Source organism: Spodoptera frugiperda, chromosome 10, assembly GCF_023101765.2.
Source record: "Spodoptera frugiperda isolate SF20-4 chromosome 10, AGI-APGP_CSIRO_Sfru_2.0, whole genome shotgun sequence".
NCBI classification, from domain to species: Eukaryota; Metazoa; Arthropoda; class Insecta; order Lepidoptera; family Noctuidae; genus Spodoptera; species Spodoptera frugiperda.
Window position 1 is genome coordinate 10,711,418 of NC_064221.1, and position 17,194 is coordinate 10,728,611.

The window sequence follows — 17,194 nt, forward strand, 5'->3', positions numbered from 1 at the left end:
CAATACAATAAAAACTATGTAGGTCATAATATAGCTCCTTGCGGCACGCCATGTTTACTATTTTGAAGCGAACGAAAATATTTATCGTTTTAACCCAATTTTCATGTTATTCTTCTAAAACTAAGAGCGTATAAAAGATAACTTATGTTTTTATTTGAGATAACTTGACAAACATCATTAACGAATGATGTGTATTCAGTCAGAGGCCTTACTTAAGTCATAGAATATTAAATTAGAACTAAATGTATATCAAACGGCGTACGTCAATGTTTGATAACCGTCTTAAATAATCCGAATTACCTAATATAGCGACCTAGTTGTAATAAAATTATAGATATCGCTCCACATAACAACAATAGGCACAATATTGAATAGGCTATCGGCCGAACACTTGATCTACCCTCTGATCAGAGAGGTCCAGGTCACAGGCCACATTCAAAACATATAAATAAACTGATAGAGCTCTAACGAATATTATCAGCTGCAATAATATACACGAATTATACGAGATATATTTGTCTGATTACAAAAGAATGTAAGAGTATTAATTTTTACAATTTAAGAAGGCACATAGAACAAATGTATAATATTCATAGATATTTACCCTATTGATGTACTACTTTCATTATATTTCACGCATACTACACATCCTGAAATACGGCTGTATCAGGTTTAAAAGTGAATGTAAGCCTCAGCGCAATATTGATTAGCACTGCTATTTTCTTAATACCGCCAAGGTACCAACCCATATTCAAAACGTTAAAATAAAACTTCTAGCAATTTCATCGAGATTAAACTATTTGCTTTAACTTATTCCTTAAGTAAATGTTAAATTTAGATAATGACTCACGTGATATCTCGTTTGGAACGAGCATAATGTGTCGATAATTTCTATTACAGTGGTACAATAAGTGTCAGTATTACGAGAGGTCAGCGCGTTATCTAGTGTCAACACTTTTTCAGAGTGCACTGCTCCTAAGGGGTCGTCAGATCAACTAGGTGCAGCTGATAGTACAGGCTTTTTATTATTATACACTGCATGTTTAATAGTTTTGTTTTCTTTATTAATTTATGCTCCATTTCAGATAGTGTCTAACATGTTTATCGTCGTACTTGTCACAATTATAACATTGCAATTGATTCCTATTATTGTTTTACGTTCGATATCATGTTTTGTCGAGAATTTCGAGAGCATTCACCTCTTTTTCGTATCCCAAAAATAATACAACGTGTATCGAGTGTGAGCATTAAGTCCGGTGGAGATAAAGCCTAAAATGATGATCTGATAACAGGTGATATTAATCATGTGTCAGTTTATCTAAAGTGTCGATAATATTTAGCGATAAGATAACTGCTTATACGAACCACTAAATAATAATACGAAGTAAGGTTGGATTTCAATCAACAGGATATCAATATACATATAAATGATTGGATATTACATTCGTCTGTTTGTTATGTGTGTCAGAATTAAGTAGGAATTGAAAAATGAGGCTGTGAAGAAACGATGAAGCTTGAGTCATTTGTTGTAAAATTTAACTCTTGTAACGATACAATTACTTTGAATTCACACCATTATATCTTATCGTGAAGATTAGGTATCAATAAAATGGTGGACTCAACAACAATTATCAAAAATTACCACGATAATAATCTAAGAAAATGAAAGAGTGGAACTGAAGGTATTCCGCAACATTCGAACACAGATATAATCTACTACATTTATTAGCAAAAGTAACATGTATCGGCATTAAAGAGATATGGTATCGTATAAGCCGATTTTCTTTGATAAACGATAAGTAATAGAGATTAGATATGGAAGGGAACTAAACAAGGTTCTGTGCTCATTATGCAATCACGAGGTGTTGCGACAATGACTAATACGTTGGCTGATTAAATACTTTCACCCATTTGCAATGTCCTTATATGGGCATTTTTTATAAAGGAACATTCCAGATTCATAAATACGATATGATATTCGTTACTACATGATAATATAGGCTTTAAGATTACGATAAACGAAATTTTACTACCATATCTGTTCATTTAAATGTAAGTACTTATTAAGATATTATAATTATTTATTTTTATTTAAAATGAGGGGATTTTATGTTATGCTTATCTTGAGTATGATAAATTTGATAAGTTTGGTTTAACAATGGCCAGTTGTGAGATAGCGTTGAAGTATACCTACATTTATGATTATTTACTAAGCCATGCTTTTAAAATGTGACTTACGTCTACAGACAGAATACACAAACGTATAGAAGGGGTAAGAAAATTATGATGGACGCTGCAATAGTCAGAGACGTAAATACTACAGCTATATTCTAACAAATATTTCACTACATTAAGACACGACCTGATACTACACGGTCATACCTGGTGCCATAATAGCAAGCAAAGGCCAGAGACAACCCATGGAATCATATAACCTAGGACATTTCGATATTTTTATTTGGGTCAGATAACAGCCATTCTGGAAAAAAACTGGAAGGATACACTATAACCTGACGAGTTGCAACCTATCACGTGGAAATCGCACCAAAAAATAAATACACAAATAAGTTTCATTTATATTATTTGTTTTTCCACCACTGGGGATATAGGGAGTGGTCAACGCGCACGTCGCGTGAAGTGAAGGTAATCAACCAAGTATAAATTAGCTCCACACTATCACTGAAATCCCCATGTATTAGTTGATAATAGATATGTTATCAGCTGACATTTCAGATATGAAATTAATGCGTTGATGTCTCGGTGCAGATTATATTTGCACGCAAACGCTTATGTTTATCTAGAATCTCGTTAAATGCGGTTTTTATTTCATACTTGATTTTCCGCAAAACATTAATTTAGTGAGGAAAGAAAAAATACCAATACCAGTCAGATTTTCGGTATTTTCAAGTAGTTCCGAAAATGAGTGAATATAAGTTACTTTATATATATAGATTTTTCATGAAACGTAGCTTAAGCTCCCGCCCTGTATGAGAAATTTCTCAGATCAGATCACGACCTAAATTAACACGCAATAAGACCCTATTTTTTGTACACTGTTTTACACGAGTTGCTACAGATCAATAATAATAAGACCTACAAGATCGAACGAAACAGAACACTATTTCAATAGGTATTTTCTCTTAAGACAATGTCTCTATAAAGGTACCACCTACTATTGAAGATAAATTTAAATATTGATCATGTTAATAGTCTGCAAGCTGTGTATATAGCCCCGTGCGTCATTACGCCTGTGCGCCCCCACCTGAACACATAAGCAAACACGACTCTGCCCCAATAATGACAAAGAAAGTAGATTTAAACATGAATATGCATTCATTAGAAGTGTATTCATACCATTCGACATGGAGTTATTAATGTAATTGTTAATTTTATATATTATTTCATACATTTGTTACGCTTGAGTTATATATAAAGGGAAATTTCTGCTTTGAATGTTGGATTTAATTGTCGTAGTTATTTATACATTTTCGTGCAAATATCGTATATTTAACATAATACTATTGAAAGTGAAGACTGGCCGTGCAAGTCACTAATGGTTGAGTCAACGTGCGCTGGGCAACCGTAACCTAGTGCAACATAAGTGTAATACAAACATAGAGCTTGCTATGTTTACTACGATAAGATAACAGACTGCGACACCGTTCCTACGTTCCCAGTTTAGACGCGTTACTTCAATTCCTACCCTAGTTATGTGTAGTAGCCATAAATATACATATCAATCATCATAATCAGTTGCGAAAAAGGTTTTCATAGTTATCTGAAAACCTAATTCATAGTTCGGCCCTAACGTGAGCAGTAACATTTGGGTGATGTGATGCCCATTTTGATCCGAAGCTAAGATCATGAAAATGTCAACTTTCTAGAGTCGGGAAAACTAGTTTGTGAGTTTTAATCGATAATGCTGTTTCTGAACTTAGTCCTGGAGTGTAGAAATACATTTGCCCTCCATTGCCTAGGACATAGTCAGCCTATTTAGGAAAAGTAGAAGGAAGAACTAGACATTTTCCTATTCTTAATTTTTCGGGTAAAACTCATGTCATTTTAGACTTATTACACAGGTAAGTATATGTAAAATTCATGGGTAAAACCCACCATACATAAGATAGGCAAATAGATAAATGACGTACATAAATGAAGTAGGCATGCTCCTCTTGCTATTCGTCGAAAATGTTGGCGAAACATAAGTGTAAATATACGAGTGGGTAAGCAAGCACTGTACGTCACTCATAGTGTTGGGTAAATAAAGAATTAGTGCCATATATCATAGTAATCCTACTCTCGTTGTTGACTGAGTTAACTGGATTCAACTGCATTATTTTTTTAGCAGGTACTACATGTATGAAGTGAATGCCACCTACAATCTATCATTCCGAAATACAATACACAATAACGAAGAAGGCGTATATTAAGTCATCTACTATAATTGTTAAGTGATGTCCTTAAGGCTGAAATGCCACTTTTGATATATCTGATGTAATGATGAGTAAAAACTATACACAAGGAAAACTAATCAATGTAGCGCTGTGATCATCAGTGGTTGGGTATGGCAGGAAAGAGGAAAGTCTATTATACCTAACAATGAGTCATCTTAAGCTGGACTATCCTAGTAAATGCAAAAGGAATCGAGCTAGTCGCTAAGGTTCGAAATCTTCAGGCAATACTTAAGTCTTTGACTGCCAATAGAAAACCGTTGAAGGCAAATCCTCCGCTAACGTCGGTCACCGGTGACCACCGGCGTTCAATGTGTTAAGAAGCTCTCAAATCTAATCATTACTATTATTAGCCTCAAGTGTTACAACAAATATTTAAGAATCCAATGCAAATAAGAGATAAAATCATAGCATCTAGTTCCAAGTACTTCGGCCAATAAGGAGTCAATTACATCCGTGATTCAGATGCACAGTCCAGATAAACGGTTGATTCTATAATTATGGAATTCAAATAGTCATTAATAGCATCCGATAGCCACAGATGGACATCGGCTGGTATAATATGTTTATTAATAAGCTAGAAGATAGAAGAGCTATACATATTAATTAGATGAGATAGTGTTGGTTGAGCGGTTTATCAGTATTTGTACGAAGTAAGCCGACTAATGGCTGGATGCTCTCGTTTTAATTAGTAGGTTTTGGCACGTAACATACATCTTTTGTTTCCTAATGCTCAGCCCAAAGGGATCTATAGTTTTTTTAAGGGGTAAAAATCATCCAATGACTCCTCTCGTCTTGGTCGAGGCGAGAGGGGGTGTCAGACTCTTACTGATAAAAAGCCACCCCGTTCCTACTACCGCTTTTCGAGCCGGAGCCCCGGTAACCTCACTAGGCAGTCTACAGCTCCGGAATGATTGCAGCTACGATTTAATCAGATTTTGTTTTAATTGCTTTGATCCATAAGTCTTGTCATCATCGATAAGTACTTAGTTCAGATTAAAGTATTAAGCGAAGGTGTTGATTACGCTGCGGCTCTAGCGATACTAACTATACGGATCCTAGACCAAAGGTCTGAGTAAGATCAAACTACTATCAGTAGAGTGATAAAGATACTGATGTAAATGTAGTGTCCGATTGTACTAGCGAGTGAACTCTAGCGCTGTTTTCCTCCAACGTATGTGATATCACCAGATAAGACACAATTTTGACCTAAACATATCAAAGTTTATACTTTCTACTAGATAAGGTTGGACGTGCGAAAACCCTTGTAAGAACTTTTATCTTAGAGGGAATTTTGGCGCGCAATTACTGTGTTTTAAACATCAGTTTATTGGACAAGCCTTTACATCAATTTCATTATTATTTTTTGTTTTAATTTCTAACAGTTTTTGCGATTTCCAGAGAGAGAGAGATGAGGGTGTACCTTGCAGTTGAGTGGCGCAGGCGCCCTTTCCTCATTTCCACACATCCGTACTAACATTGCAAGTATCCACAGAGTATCACTTGAACACTATTTCATTGTTACACCGAGTATCACAGTATGCACACAACACAGCCACTATAACACACATGAGAACACAAAATGACTTATCAAACGATACGTTATCAATAGTTTTCGGTGTTGGCACTGACAAGGTTTTATCAGTTGAAGAAATTGTGGTAGGTAGACGACACGAGGGAGACGTACGTACGCTCGTCCGTACGCGTCGCACGCGACTGGTGGAGCGGCCGGTCTTATCGTTTGTAGGTCAACCGGTAGCCGCCATCAATGATCCTATGTTCAAACATTACGATACTCAAGTTTACACAGATGACGTGCTCGAGAAAGTTGGCAAACTGTGCGGTGTCCGCGGTGCACCAACAAGGGTGTTTAACTTACTCAAACTATTACCTTGACTAACACAATCGGAATACTAGGACCGGATCTAGCATTTATTCATACATATTCATGAATATAATTGTAGTAATCTAAAATTCAAATTCTAGATATTTATGTGAGTCTGGTATGCCTAAAACAAAACCAGATTGATCCGGTTTGCAGTTTACATAAAAAGTGTCAAAGGCTCGTCTAGATTGGCGAATTATATCGTCACGAGCGCGGCGCTTATCAAATTGAATCGATTTTATTTATTTCTCGCTTTATTTATTGTACGTGGTCGTTCATGATTTTATTTCCATTAATCGCTCGATAAGCCCATAATATTCCGTTGGACTGATTTCTGTGACATCGACCCATGTTGTGTACAGATTTTACGTATGTTGTGAACTGCGCAGTGTGAACATTGAGCATAACATACAAACGTGATTTTTGTAGTCTATTAACTTGTAACGAGTACTACCATCAATCTCCACATTTGATTGATTGTTTGACTATATTAATGCAATCAAAATGAACCATAGTAGCCTCATTACATGTAATAATAATTTTCCCGTACTTTAGATACAATTCCAACATTCAACAATCAGTGTCTAGACCAACAAATCAACCATTTCTACATTAGAAAAACAAAGTTCTAACAAAAAAGATTTCGTAATTTTTTTAATATATTATCTATCCATTTACTTGGTGATTAAGACATAGCCAAACGTAGCCACAATCGCGTACATTCGCAACGTGCATACGAATCATTGTTTTACAGAGTCATTCTATAAATTATTCATACGACATCGACAAGCAAATGATCTCAGGAATCGTCGGTCAATAAGAATAACCTGTATTTTATCGAGCCATCATTGAAAGAATTGCTTCTTAATTCCCAATCAATTTAATTCTACGATAGACAAATCTGGTTTTTCATTTGGTGTTGTTAGATGTGATTCTTATTATGTAGTCGCTTAGTGTTTTATAGTTTCTAGTTTTAGTAGGTAACCTTTGACCAAACATTTCGTTTAATGTGGTTTTTAAGAAATTTGTACAAATTAATGACTGATTTATTGGTCTAGGTTAAAGGTGGTTATTGAGAAAACGTGAGTGTCATTTGTATTAAATGCTTCGAACAAAATCGAGGTTTCAAAATCTTAGATATTTGGTTGCAACAGCATACGTTTATATACACGAATAAACAGATGAAGTACATATGTACTTTACTTAAACAGTTTACAACTATTAAACTGTTTATATAGCCCATGTACTCATATAGGTACCTAAATCATTATTTACCTCATCGGGTAGAAAAACAAACAGAGGAGGTTATCTAGCGAGTACCGATAGATACCAGAGAGGCAGAGGTCGAGACTTGTGTACATGTAATCAGACATATCCTTCCTATTTTATGTTATATGTTCAACATCTATTTAGTTCCTGCGCACACATATTAACAACATAAAATATATCGGTGGAGGCGGATACTAAATATAGAATTTTGACCATGAAGCAGATACAAAGAGGAGATGTCATAACTGGATTTCCCTTTATCATAATGCGTGACAATTTAAGGAGAGCGCGTGGCGTTACAAACCACGCCCCATTTCTTTTTTCCATCTAGCAGTCCGATACTACAAATACGTTGCCAGCTGTCCACACTTTAATGTGCCATTTTCTGAGTACTTATAACCTAGCTATACCTTTTTACTTGTAATGTCATTGGGCAGGGCCCATTTGTTTTGTCACAGTGCACAATCACAGTATAGCATCTCCTCTTTGTACTTGCTTCATGATTTTGACATATTTTGTATCACACTTATGTCAACTAGCCAAATCCATGCCACGTTTGAGACTAGCAATGAGAAGGTTGGTGTCGGTAGACGAGATTTTTACAAAAGCTGAAGAAGCTTAATAATTTCTGCTCAATCCTGCCACAGTTTATTAGAAACGAGTAAAGCGTGATCCTGTGCATCTATATAAAGGATCACTACGAACAAATTAACTGCTGCATTAATTTGCAAAAGATTTTCTACAATTAAATGAAGTAACATACTAGGCAGTGCACCTTTTGCACCGGGTTGAAATGAAAAGACTGCAGTTCAAACAGCATCATCCAAGAAAGTCATTCACCATTGCTCCTCTAGATAACCAAACAGCACAAGACGGGCACTGATGACTGATGACGTCATTGATTACGTCACCACCCATAATCACATCAGCAGTCGCTCGAGTGACACATCCATCTTTATATAACATCACAGATTCGGCAGATACCGTGACCTTTGCAACTAGGTATAATTATATGTATTATTACTTCTGCGAATTAAACATTTTGACATAGGTCACCGTTATCACTTGTTTCGCGTATTTTTTTAATGTCAATAGTAAGAGTTAATTGGGTTAGTGACGTTTTTTGGAAAGATACTTTATACGCAAGTATACTGTAATTAATACCGATTGTGTTATTGGTGATGTGGTCACGAGTTTTTTGACTTTGACCCTCGGATCGAGTGCATTATGGTAAATATCGAAATTATTGTATCATTAAATTCCTTATGCTTTATTATGGAATAGGGGGTAAACGAACAGACGGATTAACTGAAGGTAAGCGATCAGCACCGCCCATGGACATGGACACTCGCAACACCAGAGGAGTCACAGGTAAGTTGCCAGCCTATTATGCTTTATGCATCCTAAGTTTGAATAGAATTAATATATTTACAATATTTTCTTTATAAGACTGTCTGTAGATAATGAAATCGTTTAAGAAAACTTGTCCTCAACGAAAATAAACGCTAAATACCCGGCCAGGCTGTCTACTAGATCCGGTTGGGACAGAAATAGATTAGAATAACAATAACAACCATAACAAACACGTTGGACCAGTCTGTTTGATACATAACGTAGTGTCACGTTTGGAAATACCCACCAGATATATTTAATGTTAATGATATAAGTCCCATACAATAAGGGCTATTATCCTATACCAGATATCATTCCAGACTATGCATGTCTGAATTTTCAATATCGAAAATACCCAAGATAGCACCTACGGCTTCTTGCCACTGACCGACAAGACAGACAGACTCTGTTTAACAAATCACCACAATAAACCGAATAGTAGATATAAATGTATCGTCGACACTCCCCTTTACAATTTGTGGCAACACATAACAAGTGACAGATGACAGAAGTCCCACATAGACGATCGACAAATAAATCAATGGATGACGTTATAAATCCTACATCACACATATGAAGTTTACATGCGAATAAACGTGGATAGAAGATCCCAACGAATGGGCAGAAAACCCGCTAGGCACGATCACATTGCCTGGTCAGAGGATGCTTCTATTCTTAGGAAACTTTACTCTCTGTTCCCTAAAGTCGGGGACACAATTCCGGGGGACCGTTGATTTATTAGTTGATTGTCTATATGCGACTTCTGTCATCTGTCACTTGTCATGTGTCGCCACAATTACATAGCGCGTCACTTACACAACACGAGCTAATGCACTCAGCTCGACAAACACACACTGCAAATACAGTAATATATACCAATACTAATATTGACGGCTCCATTCAATCACTATTTACTTAACCACTGATTATCTCGCAATACTAGAAGTCATGCCGTCCTACTCTAATATTCTAACGATCAGAAGGCCTACTACAAGTTTTTGTTTTATTGAAATGTTAGATCTCTGATTGGTTGGTTAATTGGAGCTGACCAATCACAACGTCGAACGTCATAGACGTGTCGATCGCGTTAACGTAAAACAATCTCGCATTAGGCTCTCAATAAAAACCTATATTAAGTCAGTTGTCCTTATACATGTGTGTTCCATCGTAGGCCTCATCACTGCTTAGGTACTAGACAAGTTACGGTTAGGCCATTTTGTAATTGTCAATTCGAAACATTCAAAGTGAGTTGATAGCGGTCAATCATGTCTTTGGTTTTAAGAATAATCACGACTAATAACGGATGGAAGAGATGTGATTGACAATTACACAATAGCGTAGCTTGTCAAAGACCAAACTCCTAAAGGTAGAATTTTGATTTAAACTTCATACATACTACTTGTAATAGTCTAAAGTCTTGTCGGTAAATAATTTATGGAGACTGGCCATAAAATAGAATGGTAAACAGTGAAATACTTTTTTACGTTAGTATGTGTAGCAGTGACGTCATAATAAATTAGTAGTACTTAGTACATGTGGAGGTGTGTATCCAATATTTTCGACAAAATATGCTTTCGCACCGTGACTGAGTGATATTTTTGTTTATCTGTAAAATCTAAGATGGCAGGGGTTCACAGATATATATATTTTTACAAGTAAGTAATTTACTTATCATTAATGATCACGTCTTTTTATCCCTAATATATTTTATTAACTTGACGTGCAATACATGCGCGTGCGCAATAATATAAGAAACCTCGAGTTCCTCGTCAAACAGTTACGTGAGTAAGCCGATAACATAATAATTTATAAAGTACCAATCTAATTTAGCATATTTTACCAAAAAGTGTTACTAAATGGCTAATAACTTCATAGCACGACATCCCTAAATCACCCACTTCTGACAGAATAAAAAGGCCATTTTCCCTAATACTACTTCTTATGTATTTTCATTACCTACCGAAAACCATATGAATCCACAACCGATTGTTAAGATTATAATCTTATCAATCGGTAATACATAATTATGTATCATTATCATCTCGATCATCAGCCTGTACGTTATGCACCCACTGGTAAGAAAGGGCTGCTTATCACGAATGAGCATTAATTACCTCCCTTGTTCAAGACAGATTGTTGAAATAAAGCACGTACCTGATAATGGTTCCACTGCTGCAGCAGATGGTGGTGGCAGGCGGCGCATGCGCGCACGGTGCCCTGCGCGTCCTTGGGCCGCGAGCGCGGCGGCCGCGGGTGCTGCTCGCCGAAGATTGGGAAGTACGCCTGCTTGTTCTGGAACATCACACGTCTTGCTTTAGTATGGGATAACTCTAATGTATAAATTTACAAACATTGTGCCTTTAACACTAATACAAAGAGGATTTACATTGCGATATATAACGAAAATGGGTCCAATCTTTATTGGACAAAAACAACCTTGTTCCTTATTGTTGAGTGGATTACCTACTTGATGAACGTACAATACTGGCCCTACCCTGAAAGCCTTTAAATTTTACGACGATGAAGCAAAAATTTCGTACTGATTTTCATAATTTCACAATGGCATGTAACCAAAAGCTGACAGATGAGCTACGGACAACTCAACTAGATGTTTGTCCACCAAGTACGGAAATAATGCATCGCCCTACCTACAATTTACATTCTACATACACGCAGCAATACGCATCCTATTTCTAAACATGGACTCGACTAATGAGTCGGTCTACTAGGTACCATCACTAATATAATATTTACAGTAGTTACGTCTCGGAACTGAACCCGCGACTCCTGACCCCGATAAGAGGTCTCGAATGGCCACTCGAGCTATAAAGACCTCCAGCCGATTACAACTATCGAATAGGGCTCCGTCGTCACTGTCTTAATTAACAATGTACTATTATTTTAATCGAGGGATTATAACTACCTATCTACTAAGACTAGGCTAGACATAAAATAATATTAAGTTGATTTTCCAAACGGCTGCATCAAATCATTAATCTTTTAAAGATCTTAAAAAAAATAGTATCGATAAAAAATCTTCAAAATATCGATTAAAATCGGGTGAGTAATAAACGAATTTTTACGATCGGTTTAATAACTACGAGGAGTTTAATCGAAATAATAAACCGAATTTAAAACGATCTGTTAGTTAACCGATCCTTAAATACTTTACATCGATTCAGGTTTGTATACAGACATTATCTAGAACTAATTTCTAAAATCTGTCTTAATCCATTCTTGGCTGATGTGCCAATTTGGGAACACAATAATTACGAATAAAAACGTATTCTAGAGTAAAAATGGCTAATGTATCTAATAATGCGAATAAAGTAACGGGTTAGTCTAAAGATTCTGGACTGGGATCAGTTGTTGATTTCCACCGTTAATTTATTAGTGTTGAAAACAATCACCACGTTTATCGAGTGGTTGCAAACGCGACTGCTAAGCAAAGATGATGGGTACATAATACCATTCCCAACACAGCTTAACATAGTTTCGGTAGGTTCCTGTTCCTTATTGGGCGGGAGGAAACGCCCGGGTGTCATCACTGTGAGGACCGCCCGGAGGACACGGTAGAACATACGGTGGCGGTGTGCCCTGCGTGGGCTGAGCACCGCCAAGTCCTCAGGGATGTGGTCGGCGACGGCGACCTCTCGCGCCCGGCACTGGTTCAGGCCATGGTGCGGAGCGAGAGGGACTGGGATGCCGTCTCCTCCTTCTGCGAAGCAGTCGTGCTAGCTAAGGAGGAGGCGGGGCGCGTGAGAGAACGAACCTCTTCACGCCCCAGCCGTCGCGAGAGACAGTCCGGGCGTCGGGGATCGCGAGACGATCTCCGGCCACCGTAAGTGCGGGCCTGCGGACGGCGAGCAAGGGTAGCTCACCGCCCGAACAGAACCAGACCCGTGCGTGCGGCGCGTCGCGTTCCGCGCGCGCCTCAAAGAGCCATCAGACCACCACAGATGGGGCCCAGCAGGGCTGATGCCTGACCCGGAGCTGCGGACTACCTAGCGGGTTTACCGGGGCTCCGGCTCGAAAAGCAGGAGAAGGAACGGGGTGGTTTTTAGTCAGTAAGAGTCTGACACTCCCTCTCGCCTCACCCAAGGCGAGAAAAGTCATTGGATGATTTTCCCCCCTCAAAAAAAAAAAAAAAAAAAAAAAACACAGCTTAACATAATTCTTATTCCTAGTGAGCAATGTACCAAATACTAGGTATTCAAGTAAATATCTTTGTTAATCCGAGCGCTAAACCATTCGACATTCAGAACCACCTTCGTCTTCTCGTGACTGTAACATTATCGCATCACTTCAGTAACGGTATTATCTAGATTCGACATTATGCAATGCTATAGGTAAACTTACTATTCATAATATCACATGATTACATCATAACCACATAGCATTATGGGTGTTATTCCCGTAGCGTATTGGATGGCAGTGGTTCCATCTAAAACATTGATTTTATCCTTCTAACGTTGTTTTTAAAAACATCGTCACTACATAAAGTTGTATGTTATTGCACATGAAATTATACACAGGAGTAGGTGTAAGTATATATTAGGATGATATTGAACATACTATCATACATTTCCATATTTAACACAGATGATTATGAGCCTCTTTTATAGCTTGAAACTAATCGAGAGACCTCGTCGAATACCTAACCATTTCTACAAGTTTAATAGTCGTATTTGTTTTTATATACTATACATAAAATTGGATATATTTTAATTTTATTTCATATCATTTAATATGAAATAAAATTTGAACCTGAAATGACAAAAAATTTACCGGACTTGTACCGTGTGGACACACCCACTTTTCGCCGAAATTCTGACACAATAAGAAATGCTATTTCTATGTCATTACGTTTCAAAATCGTCTGTATATTTCACTCCAAACCACAGTCACGACATTCAAATTGTTAAACTAAACATAGAATAAATAAAAAAATAACGCCACAGTGACAGTTGCTATGTACATACGTTTTAATGTAAACAAGATTATGTAAAACATAATTTTGCATAGCCGTGAATATTGTGAGACAAATGTTTTATAAATAAAATAAGTAATTACATTCATTATGTATCATTAGAACGTTACCTTGACGTCATACATATATTGGGGTCAAATTGGAATAGGATAATACTTTATTTCGTACAATCTTGACGGTGATATTTAAACTGATGTAATATTGTAACTATTTTACATTTAATTCACTACAATATGTATATTAATTTTTTTAAGCGTTGCCCCACACTAAGATTTTCTAATGTATCGTGGGTGCGTTTATAAACTTACGAGTTCACATACACATGACACTCAAACCCGAACCAACAATGTATGGAGCACACAAAGAATTGACCCGTGCGGGAATAGAATCCTAATATTATATATGTGAAAGTAGTTTGTTTGGATGTTTGTCCGTCAATCACGCTGAAACTACTGAACGGATTTACATAAAATTTGGTATACAGACAGGATATGAGTATTTTTATCCCAGTAAATTCCTTATACATTCCACTACAGTAACAATAATTCTAAAGAATTAAATCTAAATTCTAGACATCCCTAGGCCACAAGTAATAATAATATACGTCTGTGTGTAGAGTAAACATCTGCACGTAGGTGACGGGTCAAAGAAAACATGGCGATAAGCCGTAGCAAGCTGACACAAGTCACACACCGCCCGTCATGAGAAATAGTTGTCGAAACCAGCCTCAGCAAGCCACTGGTTACAATCGGATTTAACTGAAACCAGTATTATTCAGTCCCCTCTTATCTATCGTTACAAAAAAAATAAATAGTTGTTTTTTTAAGACAAAAACCTTTAACCGTAACGTCTGAATTTAGTCTCCACGTGTTGGAGAGTTGTTTACTCGGACAAACAATATTAACCGAATTAAAAAATGGAGGTTCTCAGTTTGACCTATATGTATGTATGTCTGTGCGCGATTATCTCGCGTTTGGCTGAAACAATTTTTATACGTTTTCAGCATAGTATTTTTCAGACTTAGGAGAAGGTTTAGGGATATTATCCGACTTAAAAAAAACTGGAGGCGGTAAAGAAAATTGAAGAAATAACTTTGTTCTCTTTGATTTTTTTTTTTCGATGGGATCATAACTAAACACACTACAACTCCCATATACTTTATTTTTACTTATTAATTTTGAAATGCTGGTCTCGATTACATCAGTACCCTTAGTGCGAGTTTGCTTTACGCTTAAAGTTATCGAAATGCCGGCTCGAATATGCCAACCAATCAGAGCGCCGAACGCGATTATATGTGTATCACTTATATGTAGGTAGTATTAAATAAATACTTAGGTACTTCTTCAATACCAAATTAACGACTACACAATATTATTAAATTCAGTTTAATATTTAATATTTTTTTCAGAACGACTAAACTAGACGAATGACCTAACCAGGAATTATTTAATCATTTCCTATTTGACCTAAGTCATAAGTTTTATATTGTACTTATATAAAAACAATGAAACTGCGTTTGAGTTCAATACATTATTTTTTTTAATGTTCAATGACCTACGACTATAATTATTTATTTGCCAATTTCATCAATTCTAATTTATCTATTCATTATATTTAAAACAATGAAGATATATAATATTACCTTTGAGGAAACGTTATTTCAAAACTAATATCAAATGGATTAGCTGCACACATAATTATAATAAAATTAAAAGTATCATTATAATAATTCCTGTATCGCATAAATTACTCGTGCCATTAATATTTACAATTATTAAATCCATTATAAATTATAATGACACCTCCTTAATTTAGATATACAAAATGAGTTTGAATGCAAAAAATCTAGTTTTATTTATGGGATAATCTGGTAAATGTAGTATGATAGTCTGGTAAAGCAGCTCCGGGTAGTATGCAACACCTGACCATAATATATGTATATACAAGAGTTATTTACCCAGTCATGTGATGTCAATATCTCGGCGCAATTAATGCCAAAAATACCCCGTATCATGAGTGACCCAATTGACTCGTTTACAAACAATCGTACATTTAATTATCAATGACATAAAAACTGTTTTTAATTATGTAAACATGGTTACAATGGAATCCCCTGAAGTAAGTGTTGTATTTCTTCGAACATTTTGAGAGGAAACCTAATGCAATCCTAAACAATATTAGGTACAATTTTTTAGCGTTGATAAGTCTGCTTTTGGCCTCCAATCCGCTTTCTGCCAGAACGGCGAAGCGAAGATGTGGCCGAAGATGGAGCACACAGACTTAGAAAGTACCTATTCGCTCTGACCTTGAAAATACCAGACAAAAAGACAAATGGTAAAGCCAGTTGACATCTACTAAACTACTGAATAGAATTAGATGAAATCCATACAAAGATAGATTGTGATCTCAGACTAATTGCACAAGAATGTTGACTAATAATAGGTAAAAAAGAAAAAAAAAATAAAAAGCGCTATACGGGAAAATCCTACTTATTACAAAGTAGGTATATCAACATAATCATCACTCAAGTTTCCTATTACTAATACATTTATAAATAACTTATAAATAATAATATCCTGTTCCAATACTGCATAACACTTATAAAATACCATCTATTAAAGAATTATTGTGATTTGCATAGCATTTATAATGTGAGTACAATATTTATGATTGTTTTGTGGTCAGACGAATTATAGATAGATATGATAATTGGATTAGTATTACTGATTAATAACGTTGAAATGATTGTTCTTACCGGAACTATAGTTAATACAGTTTGACGTAGATAATATGAAATGAGTCAAGTGATAATAAGGAGGATATTAAAAGTGCTTGCAAAACTAATAACTGATGGACACAATCAGAATATGTGAAAAGTCGGACCTCATTTTAAGAAAAAATGATGTGATATAATTATGAATTTAATCTTCAAACTATACAATTAAATTATAAGCCCACTTAAATAGGGGCTTTCTTAATCCCCATACTGGTTCAGCGATAAGATCACAAAGAGGTCCATAAACATTTCTAGGAATCTGCATCCACTCGGATTCTGGTCACAGTTTAATACCCGGATCCATAATTCAAAAGGGACTTCCATAAAAGTACAAAAATAGCACAGCTACAATGTATGCCTGCGTAAAACCATTCCTATCTTAACGCTACGCGACAATAGGGGTCGGCAGTGCATCAGGGTGATAATGAGCC

At 36.2% G+C, this 17,194-nt stretch overlaps 1 protein-coding gene across 3 annotated transcripts in view; it reads right to left on the reverse strand.

Moving 5' to 3' along the window:
- LOC118277740 (uncharacterized) overlaps positions 1–17,194 on the reverse strand; it is a 138,039-nt gene that overhangs the window by 65,538 nt on the left and 55,307 nt on the right. For 2 of the 3 annotated variants that reach the window (XM_050696141.1, XM_050696142.1), the window contains exon 7: positions 11,152–11,289. In XM_050696141.1, the coding sequence (XP_050552098.1) occupies positions 11,152–11,289 (138 nt within the window). Of the gene's footprint in view, positions 1–5,874; positions 6,411–11,151; positions 11,290–17,194 lie in introns of those variants that run through there. The other variant, XM_050696143.1, reaches the window with a different exon arrangement.